At 36.3% G+C, this 10,109-nt stretch overlaps 1 protein-coding gene across 1 annotated transcript; it reads right to left on the bottom strand.

Moving 5' to 3' along the window:
• Nucleotides 1-1,429: 1,429 nt before the first annotated feature.
• On the bottom strand, nt 1,430-9,759 carry LOC129900094 (NADP-dependent malic enzyme, chloroplastic). Its single transcript, XM_055975076.1, has 20 exons — nt 9,595-9,759; nt 9,099-9,364; nt 7,881-8,001; nt 7,699-7,773; nt 7,291-7,442; nt 7,091-7,196; nt 6,852-6,917; nt 5,614-5,709; nt 5,440-5,511; nt 5,265-5,348; nt 5,045-5,143; nt 4,698-4,745; nt 4,526-4,579; nt 4,333-4,431; nt 4,149-4,238; nt 3,948-4,025; nt 3,749-3,823; nt 3,535-3,625; nt 1,900-2,028; nt 1,430-1,826 (listed from the first exon to the last, which is right to left on the bottom strand). Exons 1-20 carry the CDS (start codon nt 9,622-9,624, stop codon nt 1,738-1,740), a joined length of 1,920 nt encoding a protein of 639 aa, XP_055831051.1. The 5' UTR covers nt 9,625-9,759; the 3' UTR covers nt 1,430-1,737.
• Nucleotides 9,760-10,109: the final 350 nt, after the last annotated feature.

Genomic DNA, 10,109 nt, shown 5'->3' with positions numbered 1-10,109 from the left:
CTATCACTAAAGGGTCACTTGGTTTGAATACAAGTTGTTTTGGAATTAGTTATACTAAGAAAAGTTATGCTGGAATTTGTTATGATGAGATTATTTCTTATTCATTGTTTAATTTGTCATATTCAAAATAATATGCATTGCATAATTTCTAAGAATAAGTTGTTAGTTTATAAAAATATCGTCCACCTTATTTAATTTTTTATATATTTTCTTTACAAGCTTTAGTTATTAATTCTTAAAAATAAATTTTCATCTTACTTAGATTAAATATTTTTGTGTGTGCATTCTCATTATTCATGATTATGCATTGTGTTTATAAAAATAAAACTTCCATCTTATTTAGTTTGAAATAAAGTTTTCTTCATAAGTTTATAGAAGTAAAAGCGATTTTAATGTTTATGTCACCTAATTTAAGCACATATCATTCTTCTATTGTAAAATATTAAAGTTATCTTCATTTTAATTGATACATAAAACACAAATTTTCATGTGACAAAGACTATTTAATTAAAAATACGTAATTCAACAACGGAGTCAACATTTTAAGAGAAATTAAAATATAAACAAATATAAGAATTAGTCAAATAATTTCAACGTATAATATATTCATAAATAAAAAAACTATATTTGTATAATGTAGTTCCTTAATGAAAAAATTATATTATTATAAAAATAACAAGTGGTAAATGTTGTGAATATTATCCAAACCTCTATGCACATCACCATAACCTTTGACTCCATGTGTCCATTAAAAACTCATACTACAAAAAGCTTCTCCATGTGTGGTATACCTTTCACCATCTCATCCAAATCCTCTCAAAAGAGCTTTTGGTCCTCCTCGTCCAAGCTTGCTTGCAGTGCATAACCGCTATTAATGCTCCAAGTGAACCCTCCAAAGACTAATTTGATTGTTCTTATCCTATTGTTGATCTGCCTAACCTCTATCATTCACTCCCTCAGATCCCAAGTACCACGACTTGAACCCATCCACATGCCGAACCTTAGTTCCTACCGATTTGATTTCCTTAACACAAGCTATATTAGTCCTCCTCTTTTTGAGAAATTTCACTAACTCAATGGACTTCCCCGTTAACAGCCCTATATTCCAAGAACCTACTCTTAGCCTTGCAACTCTCATAAGCCCCTTACAACCCCTACCTCTCACCCCTCACCCCGACCCTGCCCAAGAATATGACCCTAATCTACCATCTACCACCAGAGCCACTAAAGCAAATAAACAAAACTAGTCAAGGGTTTACATTACAACAAGCGGGGAGTTATACAACTAAAGGCAAGAATCAATCAGCAGATAAAAACCTGAAGTAAATATACCAATCCAATGCAATAACAAGCACATGAACGACAAGTAGTAAAGAAACTCACAAATAGCTCGATGAGAGGAACGTAACAGTGATACACAACCAACAGATGATACAAGGCTTTTAACATTTTATATAATCACCCCGAGACAGTAACGTTCACAACTAACAAAATTAATGAGGCTCACTAAGATCTTACGCTGCAGAGTTCCCTATACTTACCTCTAACATAATGAAATAAATCACGAATACACCATATCTGCAAGCTACCGTATTTTTTTTTCAGTCGCCTGTATATTACTAGCAAGATCGTACAGAAATTGAGAGCAATAGAACAAAAAAGAGATAGCCGTCAAAAACTAACTAAAACATTAAGGAACAAATGACTAATTTTGAAGCAACAAATATCTTCTCTGACTCAGCGATAGCTGCGGTAAGCAGGGCTGTACATGCAGCTCTCTGCATATGCGACTAGGTCCTTGGGCTCCGGTAGACGAGTGGCCAAACCTATTAAGCAAAAAAAGGGACAAAGTTCAACAAATATGTGTTAGGCATGTGAATCTTCTAATGACAAACATACCTAATTCATATGCTTTAGCTGCCACTTTGGCAGCAATATGCGCTGAAATCTTTCTAATGTTGGAAAATGGGGGGTATATGAGTCCCTTTTCGAAGTTCTCTTGAGAAACTTGCTCTGCTAAAGCTTCCGCTGTTTAAAAGGACAAAATTGGAGATAAAAGTAAGACATTATGAAGCAGAAAAAAAATAAAAAGAAAAGTAAGCTTCCACAAGTGAAGATGACAATGAATTCTCTCTTAAATTGTTTTGTTTGGGCATCTGAGACGGTGGTGAAAAAGTTGTTTGCAAAATATAAAACATAGCTAGAAAGAACTGCAATATTATAAAGGAAATGAATCTACTTAATAAAAGTGTAAAAACTGTTTTTATCAGTGCACCAAACTCGGAAGTGAGAAATTCTATTGAAATAAAACGCTTCATAACATCTGAAAGCTTGTTGTGGTCTGTCCCTCCAAACTCAAGAATAAATGAAGCTTGTTAGAGGTGTCTTGTTTGATTATGTGGTCCATGTTTGACTTCATAGAAAGCATGTTCTGGACAGCTAGCCAACTATGACCATGTAAATTTGATTGCAAAATCTTCCTTCACAGTGTTTAGAATATTATTCACCTACTCAAAAGTATGAACTAAAAAGCAGAGGGTCGCAACTAACAGCTAGCTCAAGGAAACCATGTAAATCCCAGAGACCTAGACAGATGAGCAATTTTCATAGAATCAAACAGCAAAGGTGGACCTATTTTTGCAAATCCATGGATAAAATCTCTGTCTTTGCTGGCTGAACATTAATCTCAAAGTTTGCACCTACTTCATTGACCTCTAGGCTATACCCTTGGGTGCTATTGGCTGCTATGTTGCTCAGACTCGGGTGCAGGTATCCAATCTGGCTGTGCATCTAGTCTAGAGGTCTGATCCTTCATAATCTACATTTTAAAATCCGGGTGTACAGATACCGGGGGGGGGTGGGGGGGATTAAATAATTCAAAATTCTAAAAAAAAAAGATCTATAAAGAAACCCCTAAAATGTTGTGGGATGTAGCCAATAATTCAATCTTTCATTTTTACAATTTCTCAAGTTGTAGGCAATTAGCAGGCAGCAGCTAGAATTAGATCTTTCATTGCCCATTTTTCCTTCAAATTTTGTCATGGGTTGTGGTCAAAGTACCAGATCTCGATTGACCACACCTGGAACAAATCCCACACCCTTACCAGTACCCCATGTCGATACAGATGCAGTGGCTAAAATGAAGAGTGCACAGAACATACATTGGCTGTCAAATTCCTTTATTTTAATAAGTAATGGCTGTCAAATTCCTTTCTTTTAACAAGTAATGGCTGTCAAATATTTTACCATTACCATAGGAGAAAGGCTGGAAAGATGCTGATTATGGTAAATTATATCAGTGACATATGGCATAGAATTTTCATCCAGAAAATTTCAAAATATACGCATGGATGCATGTCAGAAGGACAACTTGCCATTCCACCCCTCTTAAAAAAACAAAAGAACAATGATTGTATGAAAGGTGGTCAGTATTTTCCTTTTTTTCCTATTGTTCTCTTCCCTCATTTACGTATTATTTTCATAAAAAGGGAGGGGAATTGATACTATTGAACAACAACAATTTCCACAACTTACAGGCTACCAGGAGCATGTCATCGTGGACGCGAATTGCACCAGATATTATCAGTCCTAGACCAAACCCAGGGAAGATATATGCATTATTTGCCTAGACAAAGAAAAGAGAGAAGTTCAGTATGGATCTTGCATAGGTACTAATAACGTAAAGAGATTTTCAAAAAGAAAAAAAATGGTGATAATGGAAAATAGCTAAGGTTTTGAAATCTCTGACCTGGCCAGACGCATAGACCTTCCCCTTGTACTCAACTGGAGCAAATGGACTCCCACTAGCAAAAATGGCTCGCCCCTGAAGGAGGCATGATAAGAAAATTACACAGCTTAGAAAATCATAACAAAGCATATGGACCTGGGAGAGAAATACCAAATGTGTAAGAGACCAACTTCAAACATGAAAAGTAACATTATCCTACCTCACTCCAGGTATAAGCCTCCTCAGCAGTACATTCAGACTGTGATGTTGGATTGGAGAGGGCAAAAATAATTGGTTTCTGCAAGACATAAAATTGAAGGAATAAGAAACCATCAGTTTATTGTGTCACATGTTAACTACACGAACTGGTTGGACTACAAAAAGTAGCTTTTCCTATCCAAGTAGGGCTTCATTATCTTACCTCATTGAAGGTTGCCATAGCTTGTACAACTTCTTTAGTAAATGTTCTCCCAGCTCCAGAAGACCCAATCAAGACTGTAGGCTTAATTGACTGGCACAAAACGAGAATTGTGAGAGGGGGAGAGGGTGGAGGCGGGGGGGAGGGGGGGGATTTAGGGGTAGAGGAGGAAAAAATAGGGTACCACCTTCACAGCATTCACCAGTTCTTTTACTGGTTCGTGGTCATGTGCCCAAGGCCTCTTAAAATGTTGAAGCATCTCCATGCGAGATTTAACAATCAGCCCCTAGAAAGAAAATGACATATGAAGCTTCAATAGCATACAAGCTGTGGGAAATGATGAAAATAAATAAAATATCTGATAAAGGAAATTATAATACCTTAGAATCCACCATCCAAATTTTCTTGCGAGTCTCTTCTAGAGGGATTCCAGTCTGCACAAGAAAGAGTAAAGTATAAAGACTTGTATAATATCGTCATTTTAGACGTACTTGAAACTAGAATGGAAAGAGCTAATTAAAAAAAGATGAATTGTTTTATGTAAGTCCGAACCTGCTTTGACATCTCAAGAGCTATGAGTTCAGCTATACCTGTGCCAGCCTGCATTAATAACAAGGTGAATGGGACACAAAATGATCAAATGTTGAGGCAGAAAGGGTGATCAAATCAGAAGCAATACAAGCAGCTCTTGAATAATTGCTAAAATCTTAGAGCAAGGAACACACAGAGCAACTTTAAACAAAATCCCATTTTGGTCTTACAGGACATGATACTTTGTGACAATCAAATTTTAAGTTTTCCAGTAAGCAATGTTATTTCTAGGAAATAGTGGCAAAAGAAAGGTCACAGTTCAAAGTGCACGAAGAAGATAAAGTCTGCAGTATAAGTGATAGATATACCTCCCCTGCTCCAAGGAATAAGAATGTATGTTCAGCCAATGTTCCTCCAACCAAATTCAATGCTGCCATCAACCCAGCAAGGACCACGGATGCTGTCCCCTGGAACAAAACCAAGATAATATGTTTGCTACAGAATGTGTGTAACAAAACAGAAAACCGCTTCCTACTCCCAGCACCCGTGAAAAGAAAACAATAACAAATTGATGAGTCCATGACTTACCTGTATGTCATCATTGAAAACAAGGTGGCTAGTTCCATACTTTGCAAGGAGGTCAAATGCATTATGATTTGCAAAGTCTTCAAACTAGAGATGTGGATAAACAAAGTCAGATTATCAGATTATCAAGTAAAATGTATAAGTGCACTTATCTGCAATTTTGCCAGAAAATATCTACCTGAATGAGCACTTTCTCCCCATAATTCTGCTTGACAGCATACATAAATTCATCTAAAAGTTCAGCATATTCCTGAGAATGGCAAAGAGGATCAAACAAAGAACATTAAAGAAATATTACATCTTCTATAAATACAAGGTAAAGTAAGCATGATCAGATAGAAAGTTTGTGAACCTGTCCTGTAGCTCTTCTTTGCCTGAGTCCAATGTAGAATTCATCGTTCAACAAATTCTCATTGTTTGTACCAACATCAATGGTAACGGGCAAACACTGAAAAGAAAGAGGATAATCAGGCTTTCATCTGATAGAAAGACAAAGCAAAGAGCAAGCATATAAGATTATATGACTGATACACCTAGTACTCCCACTGTCCCAATGAACGGTAAAGTTGGAGTAGGATAATCAGGCTTTCATCTGATAGGCAGACAAAGCAAAGAGCAAGCGGATAAGATTATGAATGATAAACCTAGTACTCCCACCGTTCCAATGAACAGTGAAGTTGGAGTACGAGGTCCTTACATTTTTTGAGACTCGACAAACATTAAACAACAACAACAACGACCCAGTGAAATCCCACAACGTGGGGTCTGGGGAGGGTAAAGTGTACGCAGACCTGACTCCTACCAAGGTAGGACGGCTGTTTCCGAAAGACCCTCAGCTCAGTAAAATCAAAAAAAGAAGTCAGATAAGAATGAGAAGTTCACAGCGATATAAAAAAGCAAGTAACGAAAGCAACCCAGATAAGATAGAGCAGTCAAAGTACAGAAAGTAATGAAAGTAATAAATAATAATAGACATCAGACCACAGGGAATTATAGTGCGTTAATACGTCTACTAATAAGGAAGGAAGAATAACGAGACTATGAACTAGCCTTCTACCCTAATGTGGGTCCTCCACACCCTCCTATCTAAGGTCATGTCCTCGGTAAGTTGTAATTGCGCCATGTCCTGTCTAATCACCTCTCCCCAATATTTCTTCGGCCTACCCCTACCTCTTGTGTGAAAATCATTGTCAAGGAAACAGATGTTCGACTCTCCAAGTAGTAATAGCGCCACACAAATTGGAAGATAGGAAATATATAACATTTTAGCACAGTGTGCTCAGAGAATATACAGCAGAGTGCTATTACAGGAAACTAGGAGAAGTGACGACCGGGAAACTGTCAGATATCGCTCAGACTGTAAAGTTAAAAAACATTTATTCCCAAAATACAGCTTCATTTGACAAACATCAATCAGAAGGAATTCCCAACCTTAAACAACGAATCACATAATATGAGTCTATGACAAGGTGTTAGTGGATAAAGTGATAAAGTGAAATACCAGAACACCATATAGATACAGTAGTATTTGTGGAATAAAGGCATCATCTAAATTCCAACTACTGTTACATCCGTCCTGCATAAACTTACAGCTGACGGGCGAATGCCTCCCAGAGCAGTGTATAAAGAGAGCTTGCCCACTGGTATCCCCATTCCCTGGTAAAATGTAATGATTGTCATAATATGTAAACAACGACAAAGCAATTCATCATGCTAAAAGATGTATATAGGTCCAAAAAAGAACTGGAACCATTAGTTAAACTGATGGAGGATTTATTTGTCCTGGAAAAAGACTTTAGGAATTTCAACAAAACCAATACACAATATACCTGGCAACCAAGGTCCCCAAGGCCCAGAATTCGTTCTCCATCAGTAACAACAATAACTTGAATTTTCTTCTCAGGCCAATTTTTTAATACCTCGTGAATTTTGCCTCTGCAAAAAGCTAGCACATATTAGTTTTAACAAGAAACAAGAAAGGTCAGGCCTTTAATTTGAGAAAACTATCTAATGAATTTCAAATGCTTACTTTTCTTTCAAGCTGATAAAAAGACCTTGAGGACGCCTGAAGATGGTACCATATTTCTGGCATGCTTCACCTACAGTTGGAGTGTAAACTATAGGAAGCAGCTCCTCAACATTGTCAATAAGAAGCTTGTAGAATAGCCGTTCATTCATCTCCTGCACCACAATTCATACAACAATAAACAAGAGTATTATGAAGCCACTAAAGGTGGGCATACACGTGCAGAAGGACTTCTGGACTTGAGCTGAACAAACAAATGGTTTTACATTTCCCATGTCACCACACTTGAAAGATTATTATACCCTAATCATCTGTGTTCTGCTCAATTTAGTATAACATAAAGGAGCTAATCCAAAAAGCAACCTTCATTGCAGAAAGTATTTAGAACCTTAAAATCATTTTGTTTACTACCTGAAGATCCATCATGGCCATGTATCTTTGAAGCGGTACATCATATTTACGGATGCTGTTCATCATTTTCTTGACCTGTGACAATGGAGAGCACAACAATGTTGTCAAAAATTGAGCTTTCATCTGATCAGAAAAAGAGACACACAGAAACTGTAGCATCTGTAAAATGCAGAATATACAACCTGAAGGTCATGACTAATTACGACAGGAGGAAGAAGACCACGCAAATAGTGGGTGTCTCTCTCTCTCTCACTGAAAGAAAGGCCTTTATTGTAGTGCGGGTTACGCAACAATGAGAAACCACTGCAAGCAAAAGAACACAGTATGTTTCAGTGCACATAGGTAAAAACTTCTGAGATAGTCAAGTGTCAGACTAATACTTGAGCCTATTTTATTAACATGGAAGTAGGAAATTGTTAAATGAATGCTGAAAGGAGATGATCTTTCTAAGAAAAAAAAACGTCAGCGAAGTTCAGCCCTTTTTTAAAAAGTACATAGAATTATTTTCATTTTCCCAGCCAAGGAAAAGAAGGAAAAATTAATGCTGCTAAAAGGAAAAATGGCAGAAAAAAAGAGCAGAATGTATATCAAGAGCAAACTGTGTCTGTGATATCTCAAGAAGGTTCAATCAGCAATTAACAACTTCAATAGATTAAGAAATAAACATATAATATACTCAAACTTAATGCCCACATCTTGTAATTGTTGCATCTTCTTGATGCTTTTTATTTGAAATCAGTTACTTCATCAAACAATAATATACTCTAACTTAACATCGAAAACTCAAAATCCACAACAAGTCTTATAGAAATAGCCCCAAATTTCTGTCATCACCCTTGGTGACTGTTGGATCATAGAGGCATCATACTTAGGAAACAGAATCTATAATGTAAATTGTAGGCAACTTAAGATAACAGTGGCCAACACAAAATATGTCCACCCTTGTTAACCAAAAAGACAAATCCCAATAGCTCTTAAATGGGGACAAATTCTTTTGTTTTCTTTCTCCCCCCAAAAGATTTTAATTTAATTGTAATTGTAAAGAAACAGAAGTAAAGAAAGTGCCTTTATATCATTAACAAAACATCTAAGAAAATCAGATCATGCAAATGTATACAAAAGGTTATAAGTCTAGCTATGATGAAAGCTCAATTTCTTTATTTTTTTTAATTATAAAAAAAAGTCAGAATAGAAGAGCCTCTAAAACTAGATAACCCATTTATTTGGAATGACATGAATATCCATCCAGGAGATCACGGGTTCAAGTAGACCCTTGTGGTCCAGCGTTTCCGGACCTTAATTGAATTAATCAAAACTCATCTAAATCTTGAACTTAAACCCCATTTGGGGATGAAAACATAGGAATTATCGATTCAAATTCAAAAGAAGTGATGTTTCACCTAGCAACAGATAAGGTCCAAGGGGTAATGGACTGATCTTCTGTAGCACTATCCTCACCATAAACGTCACCAACTCCTCCAGTGACGGTAGATTTGATATCCATCTCTACCGGTGCAGGACTTTCCGTCAAAGCATTCTCCACCAATACACTTACATTTCTGTCTCCAGGTTTTCCGTTTGAGCTCACAGAGGCTACCACCATAGGAGCTGAAACTCTTCTGCTTGACTGAGTCAAGCATCTGGAAACCCCAGATAGCGAATTGTTCTGCAAATGCAAAAAAAACATGCTTAATCAACAAGTTTTCAGCTCAATTCTAAATATGGGTTGTTTTTTTTTTAACATATATGAAAATGTGTCCGGTCTAAATCAAGAGGGTTCATGAATCACGGCAAGTTTGTTTGTTTTTTTTTATCATTTTCTGTGGAGAAAGAAATCTGGGTGTGATCAAAAAATGAATCTGAATGAAGACAAATTCTTCTTCTTGTTAGTATTACCGTAAAAGTGGTGGCATTGAAGGAGAACATAGCTAGAGAAGCAAAAGAGTGAGGGAAAGAGAGAGAGAGAGAGAGAGAGAGAGAGAGTGAGATTATATGTGATAGATCTGCTCTCTTCTTCTCTCCTACTAATTTGTCCTCACAACTCTGCAATTGATCAGGGCCATTTTGTAGCAACCAAAATATGACTTTCCTATTTTTTTCACTGTATAACTTTCTTTTTCCACCATTTACCCCTTTCTACCAATTTTTTCAGCCAAAATAGTCCCTAGTTATTGTTGAATTCTCGCGTGGAAAACTAATACTCTATTATGTTTGCAATATTGATACATTTTTTATCTTTTTCAAATAATAACTTCATGTAAGAGAATGTGAGAAAAGGAACATTTATACTGATAAGAAGAAATATTATTATAGCTAAACTAAAATAACCTTGACATATAACATTGTAAAAAAAGAAAAATTTATATTATTGCAGGTAAAATTGACGTGATGAACCTCTTGAATTATAATTA

This window comes from Solanum dulcamara, chromosome 1, assembly GCF_947179165.1.
Source record: "Solanum dulcamara chromosome 1, daSolDulc1.2, whole genome shotgun sequence".
NCBI classification, from domain to species: Eukaryota; Viridiplantae; Streptophyta; class Magnoliopsida; order Solanales; family Solanaceae; genus Solanum; species Solanum dulcamara.
The sequence above is the reverse complement of the archived record's forward strand: the minus strand, read 5'-3'. Positions and strand labels throughout refer to the sequence as shown.

What these genes read in the sequence shown, in the direction of transcription:
- LOC129900094 (XM_055975076.1), bottom strand. Translation starts at nt 9,624, where the DNA reads ATGTTCTCCTTCAATGCCACCACTTTTACG. An exon ending in TTTATCAGCTTGAAAGAAAA is followed by an intron (nt 7,197 to 7,290) that starts GTAAGCATTTGA and finishes AGCTTTTTGCAG; the next exon opens with AGGCAAAATTCACGAGGTAT. An exon ending in AGGTCTATGCGTCTGGCCAG is followed by an intron (nt 3,626 to 3,748) that starts GTCAGAGATTTC and finishes TTCTTTGTCTAG; the next exon opens with GCAAATAATGCATATATCTT.